The sequence below is a fragment of the Cynara cardunculus genome, assembly GCF_001531365.2.
Source record: "Cynara cardunculus var. scolymus isolate 2C chromosome LG 1, CcrdV1, whole genome shotgun sequence".
Taxonomy (NCBI): Eukaryota; Viridiplantae; Streptophyta; class Magnoliopsida; order Asterales; family Asteraceae; genus Cynara; species Cynara cardunculus.
Window position 1 is genome coordinate 38,038,035 of NC_037528.1, and position 17,621 is coordinate 38,055,655.

Here is a 17,621-nt window from a genome sequence, read left to right on the forward strand (position 1 = left end):
AACGAAAAGTAAATGACAAGGAATATAAATTGCGATAAATAAAGACATAAAATAAATGCGTAAAGTAAATGACGGAATATAAATGACGGAATAATAAAGATGCGGAAAGCATAATAAATATATGACGTAAATAAAATGCGAATAAGCGTAAATAAATAAATAACGAAATATTAAAGATGAGAAATAGATAAAGCAATAAATAATTTGAAATGCCAAAAGATTAATAATATTAAGAAACTTGTTCTTCAAGTAGTTTATCAACCTACTTGAAGAGAGAACAAAAGATATTAGAGAGCAAGAAGCAAGGTGTGGTGTAGAATACTCCTCCCAACATCCCTTTTTATACTAGGGATGGAGTGAAGGCAAAAAGGACATTTCACACCTCCTTGGTTCAAAAGAAACTAAAAAGTACATAATAACAAACTGATATTTAGAAAACAACTAAATTAGTCTTGTAAAGTCCAGCTAATCTGATTAAACTACAGCTGGTTCAACTTTAGAAGGCTTTCAAAGGTCTTCCCATTGTCATGTCAGTCAACTCCAAGTCTCATCTTTCTCTTCATCTACCATCAGGTCATGCTACCACATTCCCACAGCATCGACCTGCTTCAATCTGTCCAAAATAAGCTTAATTTAGACCAAAATCCACTAAAAGCATGTTCAACATTCACTTCAGCATAAAAACATAGAAAAGAGATAAAATGACTCAAAGTTGGGATATAAATAGAAGATAACCTATCTAAAAGAGAATAAAAAGGTACTTTACGTACTAAATACTTAGTACGTATCAACAACACAAAAAGCAAACACTGCTCTGATACCACTTGTTGGTCTCAGCAGGATCTACAAGAGTTATATGCAATCAGTTTGTAGAAGGAGAGCGAAGAATACAATCACAGAAATTTTCACTTTTAAAAATTATATATTAATAAAGAAAGATCAATACAAATTTTACAGATTGTTTGCGGAAGAGATAAGGTAAAGAACCTATCTAAACAATCTAAGGTTCATAAAATTACAAATAGCAAAGAGAAAAAATTTGCTACAAGAAATAAAGATTAGAATGTAAGTGATCTTCACTTATCCTAAGTGGTTCTCTCTCTTAAGATGAGAGTAGAGAGAAATAACTTCTTGGGTAAGTTAGTAGTGGAAGTGATGATAATTGAGAGGAAAGCACTCAACTATTTATACCCATTGCATTAAATGCAATTCAGAAGGTACAAAGCACGTGTCAAACTTTTGCATGAAAGCTTGTCCTTTGCTATAGTAAACAGTCCTTTTGGATGTATATGAGCAGTCCTCTTTTCATAAAGTAGGTAAGCACTATAGAGTCAACGGAGTGGCTCCGTATTGTACTATACTCTAGAAAAGGTATGGGTTTGTCCTTTGTGTGAAGGAGGACAAGAAAAAAAAATCATGCATGACAAGCTTTATTTGATCGCTGAATGTTGGGATGACGCTGGAGGGTCTCTTCAGCATTCGTTGAAACTTGTGAAGTCTTCACACATAATTAGACGAGCTTATAATTATTGAACGCCGCTTCAGATCATGAACGCGCTGGTATCTAATCTTCAGTTTATGTCTATACCATTGTTGAAAGATCTGAGGTATGAATTTTGTTTTCTTGAAGTATAACAGTGTCTAAAGGAGTTTCAATACATGTTCAGTGATTATTGAACAGACTCAATGAAGATCATTAAAACAGAATAACACAAATAATATACTTCATAAGGTAAATAGGGATCATCATCAAATCAATGAGAGAGCATCAACACCTGAAGGTAAATTTATCATTAGAACCAAATGGTCTTTAAAAATACAAAGGATGAGGCTGAAATAGTTGTCAGAAACAAAGCTAGATTGGTTGCAAAAGAATATTGTCAACAAGAGGGCATAGATTTTGGTGAAACCTTTCCACCAATTGCTAGGATTGAAGTCATCAAAATTTTCTTAGCTTATATTCACACAAGAACTTTAAAGTTTATCAAGTGGATATAAAATATGCATTTCTACATGATGTGCTACATAAGGAGGTTTATGTGAATCAACTTGAAGACTTTGAAGATCCCAAGAATCCAAATCATATTTATGTTATGGACAAAGCTTTGAATGGGCTTAAATAGGCTCCATAAGCATGGTATAAACTCTAACTGACTTTCTTTTAAAGTATGGCTTCAAGAAAGATACAATTGATACTATTTTATTTGTGATAAAGCAAGGTGAGGGTTTAATCTTAATTCAAATTTATATGAATGATAAATAAATGGCTTTATTAACCAAAGTATTGCAAGAACTTTGAGATAATAATGCAGACGGAGTTTGAAATGAGTATATAATGGAAGAATTGAATTTCTTTCTTGGACTTCAAATAAAACAATTTCCTAAAGGAATGTTCATTAATCAAGCTAAGGATGTTAAAGATTTTTTAAATAAATATAATATGTCTAAAAATTCTCCCATAAAGACACCAATGGCCGCTGGAATGAAACATGATGCAAACTTAAATGGAAAATTTGTTGATCATAAAACTTAAAGAAAAATATTAGTTCTTTATTGTATTTAGCTCCAAGTAGACCAAATATTATATTTGCTACATGTTTTTGTACAAGGTATTAAGTAAATCCTAAAGAATCTCATCTTTTAGTTGTAAAAAGAATCCTAAGATATCTCAAAGGCACACCTAGTTTGGGTCTTTGGTATCCTATGGATTTTAGTTTTGATCTAACAGCCTTACAAATGTAGATCATGTTGGTTGAAGTTAGACAAGAAGAGTACCTCTAGATCATGTCATTTTTGGGAGATAAGTTGGTTAGTTGGACTTCAAAGAGATAAAATTGTGTCTCAACTTCAACTTTAGTTTTCAAAGTTAATGAAAATTTTATCTTTTAACTCTGAACAAGCACTCTAGAGATCTGAATTAGTTAATTCAGAGTTATCATTTATCTCTCAACATATATCTCTAAACTCTGATGTCACTTGTTCAAATTTATATTTAACTCTTGAGATTTCAATAGATGGTAGATAAATTCTTTATTCAATTATTTGTACATTTTTCATCTGATATGAATGCATTTTTCAAGGGGGAGTATTATATTTTAAGCAAATGTTTGTTCATCTTGAGCTAAATCTAAGGGGGAGCTTATCTGGTTTGCATCTTACTTTAACTCTGGATGGATAGTAAATCCGAAGATAATTCATCTGAACTCTAAGGGGTTGTTTGTAGTGGTTGAATTCAAACCTTTTTAGAACCATTAAGAGACAAACTTTTTTTTTGCCCTATGCAAACAAAATTGACCTTTTAGCAATTTAGATGCTCTTTGTTAATGGAACTATTAAGAGGTAAATAAACAACCCCTAAGTTTGGATAAACTGTAACTCTAAATGAACTTAAGTATGGAAACCTTAAGTCTGAACATTCTCTAAGCAACATGAGGGGATGATTTCTCAAATTTTAATCTCTTGAAAGAAGGACAACTTTCAAGTTGATCAAATTCTTTGATTAAATGTTCAAACCACTTCTTTAATCTCAAAAAGATTTATGATTTCAAGAAGCTGGATTTTAAATGATTTTATTTCAAGTTAACTCTAACTCTAAAAACAAAGAGCTCTAACTCTGACTCTTTTATTCAGAGTTATGACACTGTACTTTAGAGTTATTACTCTTTCGACTATAGTTACTAATAATTATCTGGTCATCATCATGTCATGTTTCTATTTGAACAATTATTGCCACGACTCAAAAGAAAACCTTTCTGATGGTAATACACCTGTCAGAGCATGCTTAATTAGCTTAATCATCATATTAACACCTGCTTTTTCAACACGTGTCACTCTATAACAACCAACTCGTATGATTTCACAGGGTTTAATTAATAAATAGTTCTTATTATTTTACTTTTAAATCTTTCTCAAACCCTTGCTTTTTTTGCTTATAAGAATCTTTGTGCAAACAATTTTTTTAATCTTGTTTTTCAAGTGGCTCAATCTCGAGCGAATGTTCAATCTGCTTTAAGGACCGTGAAAGCCTATTTTTATCCTTCTTCTGACTCAGACAACCACGAGGTTAATCAACCTTCATGCATGGTGCATTCAAATTTCTCTTGAACATAATCTGGAACTTAATATTGAAAATATTGTTGTTATGGAGGAAAACATGAATCTAACTTATGTTGAGGTACAAGTATTGGTTAATGAAGAAAATGTTAATGAGGCTATGAAAGTTAATGCTACTAGCGAGAATGAAGAATCACAGGGTGATGTCGGTGATAACAATTAAGGCGTACCACAAAACCCACAATGTTGCCATGTCTAGGGCTTCTCAAGTTGTTGAAAATTATGTTCTTTCCATTGACAAATATGATAATATCAAGGAAAACAACTATGCGTTGTTACTTAATTTTGAAAAGTTCAAATATGATCATCAGATTATTATTGAACTTATAAGGCATCATCCTTTGAAGAAAATGTTCATGAGACAGACTATTGTGCCAGTGCAATATCTTCAACAGTGGTGGACAACATGTATTTTGACCATGAGGATCAAGACTTGAACTCAAAAATAGTTGGAGTCCCTTTTGCTTTGAGTGTTGAAGTTTTCAGATCTATGCTCAGTTGCTAGATAAGACAAAAATGAAGGGAAAAATGATTTTAATGAGCTGCCTACTATAGGGTAAATGATAGAGGACTTCATTGCTCTAGAATACAAAGAACAATTTCCTGTGCTAAGTAACTTCAAGAGAAAGTTCCTACCTCACATTTGGTACTGTTTGTTTTCTATAGTAAATAGATGCATTTCTGTAAAGTCAACCATCCAATATCAAGCTAACATAAACATTTTTGACTATCTCCATGGCATTGCTCACATATGCATTATGATTATGCATCTATCATCATGAATAATATTTAGGGATATTTGACAAAGCCACTTGGATACATACCTTATCAAAAGTTCTAGAAACTCTGTGTTAAATCTCTAAATGACAATGAGTCAATTCCAAGAAGAGCAGATGAGGAGACTGCATCACATTATAGGATGGATTTACTGAGGTTATCAACTCCTCTATCCAATTTCACAAGACATGAGGTACTTCCTACTCAACTCAAAGTATATATTAGATTTGATAATGAGATACTTAGATAATATTGTGTTTTTATGGGTCTTCTAGAACCAGTGGACCCTGCCTAAGAAGTATCACCCCCTAGGATTAGAGGTGAGGGATCTATAGCTAATAGAGTGGGGGAGGATGTTCAAGAGGATGAGCAGCTTCATAGTGAAGAGAGGCAAAATGAAACTAAAACTGAATGGTATCTACCGATGAGATTAGTTTGGAGAATTTCAACAATAATGACGATATCCAAGTTACATCTACCATGCCCAACATCACAAAATGAGTCCGCTAAATGCAACCACATCTAAGGGGTGTTTAGCAGTTGCTGAATTGTTTGATGCATAATGATTAAACGGTGAAAATAATTAAGAGGCTCTTATACTATAATGCAATATGAAATATAATTGTTTGTAATTGTTCAGAATGAAACTAGGGTGCTTAATGGTTAAGGGAGGCCCATGATACAAAATCATTCAGAGGTTTTAAGAACCATTAAGAGACAAAAAAAAATTTACCAAACAAAATTCACCTTTCGGCTATTCAAATGTTGCCTCTTAATGGAACTATTAAGAGGTAAACAAACAACCTTTGAAAGTATAAAAAGAGAAGTGGAAGAAGAAGATGTAATGACTTCTAAGATAACGACGACCATAGGTGATGTAGCTAATACTATCAGAAAATACCACAACATTAAGTTTGTTTACATTGTATATTATTGTACATTTATAGTTATTAGATTTCTGATGGTTGTTATTAACTTTTTGTAACAGGTTTTAAAAGATCTCATCCACGTGTGTACTTAAGAGGAAGAGATATATAATAAACTCGAGCTGATGGGTGTGGGACCTGAAGTGATATCACATGCACATCTTTTTCTAGTGGAAAAGTCAGAAAAAGCGCATGCATTATTTGGCTGTCCTTTTTTGATGAGGATGTCTATTTTAAGAGACATAATGGGTGCAAGTTATTAGGGTATCAATATATTCGACTATATGTTTTTACTCGGATTTTGAGTTTGATTTGTCGTCCTCTTTTTTGTATCGAATTTCGGAATTCAGTGACACTTTATGTATATATATATATATATACAAACATATAGGTCGATCTGATTCATAAAACTATACAATTACCTAATGTGACCTTTGTTGTGCATTATTAACATGTCTTATACTTCATGATGTCCAGACATGATAAGACAGAACATTACATGACAGAAAAGGATTAACCAGAACAAGACAAGACAAGACTAAACAAAATGGTTGTACAACGTTTGATAAGATAGAACTGGATAGAACAGAGCAAGTAAAATGACCAATTTACCTCTAATGAATTGTTTATATATTTTGATTAATTTATGTAATTTATTAAAATAATTATTTTTTATAACAAAAAATATCATTAGAAAGTTTTCATTAAAACAATTATATTGATACTCAAATAAAAAGTTTATGTAGTTTTCAATTTTTATTTTATCCCTTTTCTACATTATTTTTTATTATTAATATAATAAATTAATAAAAATATAAAAACCATATAAAAATAATAATTTGAGGATAGTAAAATTAAAGTTTAAAAAACATAAAATACAATAAATAAAATCTAAATAATGAATACAATGTAAAGATGAGACCTATTTGATGTTTTAGAAGAGAATTAAGGGGTTGTTTGACTCATGACGAGGAATGAAAAGGAGAACGGAAATGAAAATGATAGAGAATGAACCTATTATATTATAGAAACCAAACAGTTTTTTTTATTTTTATTCTTATTAATTACTGCTTAATACATGTAACCAAACACCCCCTAAATGTTATTTTGAGGTTATATTGGATAAATATAAGTTTGTTCTACCATGTTCCATGAGGTAGAGGTGAAACAGGCCTCTTTCACTTCGTTCTTGTTTGTGCCACATAAAAGGTCTTACCAAACATGGAACATGGATCCCTGTTTTATTCTGTTTTGTCCAGTGTACCAAATACACCAGTAATATGATGAGTTTAAATAACTTGTAAGTTTTTCCATGGGACATTGGGTATAAGTTATCTACATAAACCACAAGGGTGGTGCATGATTGGTTTAAGTTTGAATTCCCAAGATCAAAAGTGTTTGGAAGTCTCAGGTTCAAATCATAGGAGGAATATAAATCCTCTTATGGCTATGGAGGTTCAAATACGGTGACTCCAGGCTACCTGCAAAGCAGATAGTCACCTTGAGATTAGTCAACTTGCATAACAAATTAGATATCCAGGTTAATAAAAAAAAGTTGCCTACATATTGTGATATAAACCATACATTGAAAAATAAATGTCGTAAACTAAGTCACCAAGTTTTCCATGATAAATATTAGATTTTAGAAGATAAAAATGAAGCCGAAGTTACAACCGTGGAGTTGAGCATTCATATAATAAAATTAACATAAAAGAAAAATGAGCAAAACAAATACAAGAGCATGTCACAGTTTTTCTTTGAAAACACAACATTAAAAAAAAACTAACTTCAAATCTATACTATATTATAAAGTATTTGATAAAAAAATTTAAAAACTATTTTTTATACATAAATATTGTTTATTGATCTATATTACTTATAATTTAAGATTATAAGTAAATTATGTGTAAATACAACTTATTAAAACTTCTTGTTTGAATTCGTGTAACTAACAACATATAAATATAATCAAACAGAGGATAAACATCTTATTTTAAATATAAAAAAATTAAAATATAATTAGAAGAATTATTGATTTTCTAATAAAATACTTAATTATTATCAATATAAAAATTTATATTATTAAACAAAAAAAATGAATTACAGAAGTACACAAGAAAACGAAATTTTTTAAATGATTAGTGTGGTATTAATATCAATATTGCTTTTAAATTTTTTATTATATCTTTATATTTATATTTTATTTAAAAATAAAAATATTATTATTTTCTTAAAATCATATAAAATTATATTATAACATCGACCGAGATAAAAAAAAAACAAAATATTAAAATTAAAATTTATTTTACTATATTGTGCAAGTAACTTTTTAATAATTTTAAAATGTTAAATGAACAAAATGTATTTAAGGTAAATGGAGTTGATAAAAATGTTAGACGGCTGTTGTGTTAAAGAGAGTGATGGAATGGAATCCTGACAAATCATAAAGGAAGAAAAACCGAGTAATCATTGTTTTGATAATTTGTAAAATCAAAAACCCTTTTAATCCCGCGCCTTCTCCATTTAGGGGTTTGTTTTCCGTCCACCGTCTTCACTTCTCTCCACGGCGGCGAGCAGCGACTGTAGCCTCACCTTCGGCACGATGATTTGTTCGAGTTACTATCTTCTTCTTCTTCGTTTTTCTTTATTTGCATACTACGTGTATATGCAGTCTAGTATATCAATCCTTTCCTGATCTGCTTTGCCTTTTTGTTGTTCCATGTTACCCCGGCCAGTCTCCGGCGAGGTACCGGACGAACCTGTTGTTTCTAAGTCGTCTGGATTACTCTTCGACAAGCGTTTGATTGAGAGACACATATTGGTGCGTTCTTATTTCTTGCCTAGGGTTTAAGCACTTGAATAACGTGAACATGTTTGAACTTTGTTCAGTTTTTCACTAAAAAAGATAGGTCTAGAATACTTATTACATGATTATCAAATTACACAATGCGCATCAGAATAAGTATGTTCTATCTTTTGATTTATATGGGATCTCTACTAACGAAATCGATATTTATAACAAGTTCTACAAATTGAATAACGTCAGCGCTGAATTTGCATTAATATACATATCAGTGCTCATTTTAAAAGGTAAGCCTGTTGTAAAATAAAATGCTAAACATAACTAATGTCAGATGTTGGTGTAGAGGGAGTATGAAATTTCAAATTTTCAAGAGAAGTTTAGTATTTGATATATATCTTGATATAAGCTACTTCAAATAGACTAATGTCAGATGTTGGTGTTAAATGCTTAAAACATAACTTGTATCAAGTTTTCCTTTGGGAAAATAAATAGGTTTAATACAGAGTACAACTGGTTTGGGAATGACAAGATTATATTATTTTTATTGTTGATTGATGTCTTTTCTCTGTTCTCAACTAGGATCATGGAAAATGCCCTGTTACTGGGAATTCATTAACTATGGATGACCTTATTCCAATAAAAACTGGAAAGGTTTGCTTCTAATGGTTTTTATATCTCAATATCATATTTTCAGGATTGAATTTGCACACAGAAGGCTAAGTATTAATGGAAATTTTTGCAGATAGTGAAGCCTAGACAAGTACAGGCTGCAAGTATCCCTGGGATGCTTGGAATGTTCCAGAATGTATGTATTTTTCTCATTTTGATCTCTAGGGAGCCTTTTACTTTTTTTGATTCAATTTCATACCATTTCTTGTAAGTGCTAGGCGTTATACGTTAGTACGTTATCACATCTTCTGCCTTCTTGTGACTCTATAGTTCAACACAATATCAACAAGCACATTCTTTATCATCTGCCTGATTATGAACTTTGCTGACACATGTTCTGATCTTTTATATTATATTAGGAATGGGATGCTTTGGTGCTATCTGCTTTTGCATCCGAGCAACAACTACATACAACAAGGCAGGAGCTTAGTCATTGTTTATACCAGGTACTACTGATAACTAGTTACTGGTGCATATTTCCTAATCTTGTTTCTGTTGTAGTTATTTATTGGTGACATTTATACTCTGAACAGGCCACCTCTTGGTATTAATCTTCTGTTCTACGGTTGCATGAGCTCCTGAAACAATATCTCAAGAGGACACTCTTGCTCATCTAAAATGTTCTATTCCATCATGCTATACATAGCATCTATGTCCATCATATCTCTGTGTAAAAACAGTGATCTTTTATATGAAGCTATAAAACTCTATGGTGGTTAAATCACTGTGAGGTTAAACATGGTTATGTTACCCACAAAAATCTGGGGTTTCACTTTCCTAGTGACCAGCAGGCTAATGGGGTTTGTTTTGTTGTTTAATGCTGGAAATAGTTCATATTATTCAGTACAAGTTTAAGGTCTTATAGTGTTAGCTTCATATCCTGTATTTAGTTTATAAATTGCGAATTAAATTGATTACTAGATTCACTTCCATCTTTTCTAAATAATTTATAATGTGCATATATATAAAACACAAAAAGCAAGCATCTAGTTATAATTATACCAATTTATACTTTATTAATCATAGTTGTTAGCAAATACAAGAAAAAGTATTTACTTGTATGTGGCTATTTATGACTTTTGTATCAATAAAGTAAACAAAAGTTCACAAAACAACGTAAATAAGGTGGGATGTCCAAGGAAATGGTGGTTGAATTATACAACGCTTGATTTCACCAGTATGCTGGCAAATCAGTCTGTGCTATGATTCCCAAATGGTGTTCATATCGCGTGCTTCATTAACCGGATCAAATCGTATGTCTTTTGACAATGATGTATATATAAATTGAAACTGTTTCTTCTTTCAAATGCCTGTTTATGGAAGAAACTTATAATATTTTTGGCAATGATGGTTATTTGGCTGATTGGTTTTCCAATATGCTAGTTTCAACAACTCTTGTTCTTTACATTTCTTTCTAGCTGCTTGGCCTGTAGTATGCATCTGGTTTACCGCGTTAGGTATCAGATTATCAGCACTATGGCTTTCAACCTAAATGGTTTCAGTTTCAACCAATAGCTAGCTTATAGTCAAGGTCGTGTAGTGAATACTTGGGCTGATATCATTAACCGTGCTAACCTTGTTATGGAAGTTATGCATGAACGTAATGCTCATAATTTCCATCAAGACTTGGCTGCTATCAAAGCTCCATCTAGAAATGTATGACTAATGTTTTATTGTATAGGCGCACTTTGAATAAAAAGGAGCAATAGCTTCCTTTTTGTTGTTAGTGGTTGGCTGCCAATAGTTTGATACTGGTGCTTGATGATTTGGAACAAGAAATTGGTGAAATTAAGAATTAGAAGAGCTAAGGATTTTGGTTTCATTCCTCAACCCTAGAATCTCCAATGCTTCAAGCTGGCTTATAATGGAGGTATCAAATAGGGTTAAGCTCTTGATTATGGAGGAGATAGATTAGGCATCTTTGCTTAAGTTTTGAGCTGTGAAAGGTATTAAAGTCTGAGGCTGTAGGATTTGCTGATAAGGTTCTATTGCCTTTCATCTTGTGATTGAAAGATTTAGGCTCTAGGTGAATATGTGGCTGCATTATTGGGCTAACCAAATATAGCAACTAAATGCTCAAGTAAATACTATCCTGAATACAACTACTAAGGGCATGTTTGGTTAAAGGTATTGAACAGTAATCAATAGGAATAAAAATAAAAGGAACTGTTTAGTTTCCTATAATATAATGGACTCAATTCCCATAGAAGTCCAAATTTCATTCCTGGTTAAACTGTGGGGAATGAAAATTCATTCCCTTTTTCATTCCCAGTCATTTTCATTTTTATTCCTCAGCTTGAGCCAAACAGACCCTGAATAAAATGAAGCCAATGATTATGGTGAGTCCTAGCAAATCATTTTCATGATTCTTCTATTGTTTATAAAGCTGTATGAGGATGGTTATGATGATATGTAGTAGTATGTAATCTACAACCATAGTCTGATTGCCTACAATGGCTGAAAAAGTCAAGTGGGTGATATACTTTACGACATAGATGAAGCAGGGAATCAATTAGTGTAAATTAGCAAAAACTATTTAGTGTTTTTAACCATGTTTGTGCTATGACAAAATTTGTTTTGAGATGTTAGTGTAAGTATTAAGAAAGAGCATGTGACCAATCTCAGATGCAAAATTCAATAATAATTATTTTGGTGTGTGCCTGGATGAAACTATGTCCTATTAATTTCCTAAGTAAACATTTCTATTTGTTTATTCATTTTTTTTGTTTTGATGCACCGAAGTTATCTTTCTTTTAGTTTATGCATGGTCCATTATTGTCGCTTTTACCCTTAGACAATTGTTTAGACTTCTCTTGTTTTCATGGGCCCTTTATGCATTGTGTTTTTCATTAAGACACATTGCTCTTAGACTTGGGACTTCTCATCTTCATTATATATCTGATATTTTTGTATTCATGGGAAGGGAATAATTCTTTGTTGTACTTCCGTTCACTATTTTACAACTTCTCTTTATGTTATGTGTGATATGATGGTGTATGATTTAGTTGAAGGCTGTATTCGTTTATTGACAGCACGACTCAGCTTGCCGTGTAATTGCAAGATTAAAGAAAGAACTAGATGAGGCCAGGACTATGCTGGCACATTTAGAGAGGCAAGCACCCATGCCGGCATCAATGGTAATGTCAGCAAATGCGGCCGCTGCAATCAATGGGAAAAGAGGTTTTTTCTTCCTTTTCATTTTTTAGGACTTTAATATCGACATGCTTTTTAAATGCTCATATCTGCTTGATTTGGTTTAACAGCTGCTGAGGGTGATGAGTTGGATACAGATGGTAAGAAAATCCGCCCAGGAATCTCAGCTGGTATAATTGCAGAGTTAACGGACTGCAATGCTGCACTTTCACAGCAAAGGAAAAAGAGACAGGTATTTCTACTTCTACTCAGCTGTTTCACTGATTTCTATAATTCTATTTGTTTTATATACACCTTGAAATCATGTTGCAGGGGGGGTGGGTGGGTTTCTTCTTCTTTTGTTTGTCTGTGTGGGCTGGGGTTATTGGGCTATGAGCATGGAAACCAATCATGTTTATAATTCTTGACATTGTGGAATTTTTTTCTTTTCCCCCCTTTTTCAGATTTCATCCTCATTGGCTCCCGTGGATGCTGTTGAGAGGTATACCCAGCTTAATAGTTATCCTCTTCACAAAACAAACAAAGCTGGCATATTATCTATTGATGTCCATCAATCGAAGGTACACCGTGTGTAGTATTAAGAAGCATTCTTTATAGTGTCGTTTTACTTCCTGGTTTGAAGTCCCCTCATGATTTTTAGGCAAAAAAAATCTCGTCATCAGGACAAGTACTTACAGATCATTCTTTACTTTATAGCAATAACTAATTTTGGGCTTAATGCCTTTGGAATGAGTACAGGGTGTTTATCTTGATCAGTAAGCATTATACTCGATGACTGTCTAGTTACTGTGGATTCATTGCATGTTATATGGTGCCCTTTATCAAACAGAGTACCAATTGATATACACACTTCAGTTTGGATATCGTGTACACAAAGTTACTTAACAAATGCTAGCTGGATTTGCTACTGATGATAGTTCAGATGCCTTAATATTATCTGTTCTACTTTGATATTTAAAAGCCATAACCTTAATTTTGTTGCTGAATCTGAGTAGTTGGCTCCCCTGCACTAATTTTAGTTGGGAAGACAGCCGATCACCAACTTTCTTTTCCTAGGCTTAAAGTTGAGTCTTGTGGTTTCTTGAGAATCTCTTCATTAATTTCACTGATTTCATTGATCCTATCATCAGTCATCAACTGTTAGTACTAGTAGGGGTTGGGGCTACACATGATTTTTAGAGATGGAGCGCTGTCAGAAAAAAATGGTTCTTTTCGGTTAGCAATAAGATTTGTTTCATTCTGGAAACTAAAGCTATTCTTTATAGTTATTACTTGCCTCCTGCTTCTGAATATGAACTAATATTCAAAGCAAGTAGTTAATAACATGTGTTTTTTACGTCAGGGTATTATTGCTACTGGTGGAGTTGATACAAATGCAGTAGTCTTCAATCAAACCTCAGGGGAGATATTATCGACCCTTAGTGGTCATTCAAAGAGGGTTGTTTTCGACATTTGGTCAAAATTAACTCTTTCCATGATTTGTAGTTGTTAGCTTCTTTTTGAACTTCTATTTTCTCTCTTTATTAGGTCACTAGTGTCAAATTTGTTGCTGACGGTGAGTTGGTTGTTACCGGTTCTGCTGATAAGGTAAGCTTGCTTTTTAGTCTACGCTTATGTAAAGTGGCTTTAGGGGTGTTAAATGGAATTTACCGTCTTAAAACAAAATTTCTTTTATTAAGTTTGTTATTGCTTTTCTTTTCCTTAACTTCGTTTAACCTGTGTGCTATGGACTTCGAATCCATTTATTTGGTATTTGAAATGTGAGAACACAAATAAATATGTGGAAAACGGTTCAATTTTAAACCCATTTAGTAATCTTTTCCTTGGCCTTAGTTGTAAGGCTGCAGAACTTGTTATTGGTGGATTCTAGGGATTCTATATTTTGCATTTAAGTTACTTTCTTGTTCTGCAGACAGTTCGTGTGTGGCAAGGGTCTGAAGATGGAAACTATGATTGTAGGCATGTCTTAAAGGATCATACCGCTGAGGTAACAAGTTCACTTTACTAAATTTTGTTAATATGTGAAAATGAAGAGATCTGGTCTCTATATAGCTGCATTTTCTTTTTTGTGGTTTGCTTTTGTCTGTTCTTAATCGTGTGTGATGGTGCTTTGCTTGTTGGGTTTTCATATGCCATCTTACTGTTATCACCACTATGCACATGTACATGCTTGTTTCTCTCCCTATTAACTACCACCTTTTGTGAAAAGTGAACACACGCCAATGGGAGATGTTCATGATCCCAGAGGTAGGTACCAAGTGGTCACCCTGTGAAACAATGTAGGCCGTGACCAGAAGAGATGTGCTTAATTGGACTTTATGGTTGGTATATTAGGTAAAATTCCTGGTTCTTTGAACAAACTGCAAACAGGAGGTTCACTTCTAATTGCATGGCTAATATGATTTTGTGACAACTAGAATGTTTAAAGTATTTTCTGGTTCTGGTTCTCTTTTATACCTCAAGTAGGAGCTACACTGGTTTCGTCTGAAAGTTGCTAGAGTTTGTCAGGGTACTATTTCCGTAGGTTTCTCATATAGTGTTATTTGATCTGTTGACATTTACAATAAACTAGTTTTTGGGCATGCGAATCATGCTTCTTACGATTGTGATAACTTCAAGCTGGCAAGATATTTAATAATAATTTGTTTGGATGATGGAACATTATCATGGATGATTAATGAGGAAATCAGTAACTTCTTTAGAGGCCAATAACATTTGCTGAAATGAGAGCTACTCTCATAAGAGCTATTGTGGTTGTTCCTCTAATGATATGTACCCTATATTTTTCTATTACATCAAATATTGATAGCACTTCTAGTCCATGGTTTGTTGTAGTTAACTTTCTTAGTTTGAGATGAAATGTGCTTGTGCATGTTTTCTAGGATCAACGAGATATAGCAATCCATTCAGGGTACTGGAGATGTGTTTCTTGTGATTTTTCTGTTATAAACATTGTTTACTCGCAAGAAATGATATCATGTTAGCTTGATTACACATGTCTACTTGAAATTTGATGGAAATGCATGTTTTAAATGCCAGGTACAAGCTGTGACTGTCCATGCTACCAATAGCTATTTTGTTACAGCTTCTCTCGACAATACATGGTGCTTTTATGAGCTATCTTCTGGTCTATGTCTTGCACAGGTTTTCTCTCACTCCCTCACTGTGTGTGCATGCGAAAATAGACTTGGTGTCAGCTCATTCAAGTTCTCTTGACTACATTTTGGGTTAAATCTGTAGGTTGCAGATTTGTCTGCATCTGAGGGATATACATCTGCAGCTTTTCATCCTGATGGTCTCATTCTTGGAACAGGCACGGCCGGGTCTCTTGTAAAAATCTGGGATGTAAAGAGTCAGGTATTATAGAACCCTGATCTACTGATTATTATTTCTTCGTCTAGTATGCAAGCCTCATTCATTAATTGTTCTGCAGGCAAATGTTGCAAGATTTGACGGGCATGTTGGAGCCGTAACCGCAATATCTTTTTCAGAGAACGGCTACTTTTTAGCTGTAGGTGTTCTTTTTGCAAAAGCCTCATGGATGTCATTGTTTAGATTTACAACTAACAGTTTACCTCATATATGTCAGACTGCTGCTCAAGATGGTGTTAGATTGTGGGATCTTCGCAAGCTTAGAAATTTCAGGAGCTTTACACCTTATGAGAACACACCGACACAATCCGGTAATCTAAAGCCTCCTTTAATTTATGTGTTCATCTTACTGTCTAAAAGGAGGAAGGCCTTAAGATTCATCTGACGTTTGGCTTTAGGCTGGGAACTCTTTGATCCTATCACAGTTGAATTGTTTGAGTCGATTTCACTATAACTTGGTGAAATGTTTTTGTACTCTTTCTAACATGTATAGAATGGATCAACGTTTTCAGTCTCGATATAGCTTCAACACCCATTGATGTCTCCACCGAGACCTGGACCCACATCCTTCTGATTGGTGGAGGATTGAATCGATAACATTGATAATTTAATGTAGTTTTGAACTTCCATCATTAACATTGATAACAGGGTGATAACTGTGACAACGATAGTAATGACATGGTGGTTGGTAGGGTGTGGGCGGGGCGATGTGTGTGCTAGTCCAAACAAAGACGATTGTTCCACTTCTTTTGAGAGATTTCATTCCAATTCCTACCAACCAAACTTGTGGTCAAATTTCATCAAATTCCATTCCAATTCCTTCAAAGTCAAATTCCTTTGATGGATTCCAATTTTATCAAATTCTAGTCTGTGAATCAAACACCCCCTTGTCTTTCCTGGGAAGGGTCGGAAAAGGCATCTTTTTGTTGGGATTTTTCACGTAAATAGTAGATCTTGCTATTGTCTGGTCATGGTAAGTTTTTAACATATGAACGCCATATAGTTTATATGCTTTGCTTGTTTTTTCTGCAGTTGAATTCGACCATAGTGGAAGTTACCTTGCATTAGGAGGCTCAGACATAAGGTAAGTCTTGGATATAATATTTGATTTATCTTCTGCTACAGATCAGAGCTTTTATGTTGGTGTATTATTCTTTTCTATAAAATTCAGATGCTGGTTTCCATGATGTCGGTCAATAATCTGTCACAACATTTGATCTGCAATAAACAACATATTTTTGGGTTTTAATTTTGTCGAAAATTTGGGTCATTAGTAGCTTAACTAGACTTGGGATTATTGCAGGGTTTATCAAGTGGCAAATGTGAAGTCTGAATGGAACTGTATCCAAACATTCCCAGATTTGTCAGGCACAGGTTTAATCTCATGCGAATATCGATTGATTTAAAATAACATTTGTTGATTTGAAAAAAGTTAAGGTTAACTGCAGCATATGCGCATTCGTGATTGCAGGTAAGATAAACTCTGTAAAATTTGGACCAGATGCAAAATACATAGCGGTTGGGTCAATGGACAGGAACCTTCGGCTGTTTGGGCTGCCTGAAGAAGCAACGGAGTCTTAGAAGGCTTCGGCTGAGTTGTTTTATTTTTAGTTAAATGTACGGCGCGAACCAGTGAGAGTTGTAACAGAATTAGAGTATGCGGGATTTTGTTGATGCACAGATAGTTTATTATTTACATACTTTTTGCACTATTTATAGCATTTTTCTGTAACTTTGCATCATGTATTCATACAGAAATCAGTTTCATAAACCCAGATGCATTTTATTAAGGTATTTACTGTTTAACA

General features: G+C 33.4%; 1 protein-coding gene across 2 annotated transcripts; it reads left to right on the top strand.

The window, feature by feature from the left end:
* Window positions 1-8,285: 8,285 nt before the first annotated feature.
* Window positions 8,286-17,606, top strand: LOC112509663 (pre-mRNA-processing factor 19-like). 2 transcript variants are annotated; one of them, XM_025114743.1, is made up of 18 exons: window positions 8,286-8,431; window positions 8,552-8,637; window positions 9,199-9,270; window positions 9,362-9,424; window positions 9,648-9,734; window positions 12,321-12,468; window positions 12,552-12,673; window positions 12,885-13,001; window positions 13,784-13,879; window positions 13,969-14,028; window positions 14,354-14,428; window positions 15,481-15,585; window positions 15,682-15,798; window positions 15,875-15,952; window positions 16,031-16,124; window positions 16,846-16,897; window positions 17,117-17,187; window positions 17,285-17,606. In XM_025114743.1, the coding sequence occupies exons 1-18, from the start codon at window positions 8,419-8,421 to the stop codon at window positions 17,392-17,394; spliced, it is 1,566 nt and encodes a 521-aa protein (XP_024970511.1). In that variant the 5' UTR covers window positions 8,286-8,418; the 3' UTR covers window positions 17,395-17,606. The 2 variants fall into 2 exon arrangements, with proteins under 2 accessions (XP_024970511.1, XP_024970520.1); XM_025114752.1 differs by lacking the exons at window positions 8,286-8,431; window positions 9,199-9,270 and having other exon boundaries at window positions 9,314-9,424.
* The last annotated feature ends 15 nt before the right edge of the window (window positions 17,607-17,621 follow it).

Coding starts and splice junctions, on each gene's coding strand:
- LOC112509663 (XM_025114743.1), top strand. Junction 9,425..9,647: donor TGCTTGGAATGTTCCAGAAT/GTATGTATTTTT, acceptor ATATTATATTAG/GAATGGGATGCTTTGGTGCT. Junction 12,469..12,551: donor TGCAATCAATGGGAAAAGAG/GTTTTTTCTTCC, acceptor TTGGTTTAACAG/CTGCTGAGGGTGATGAGTTG.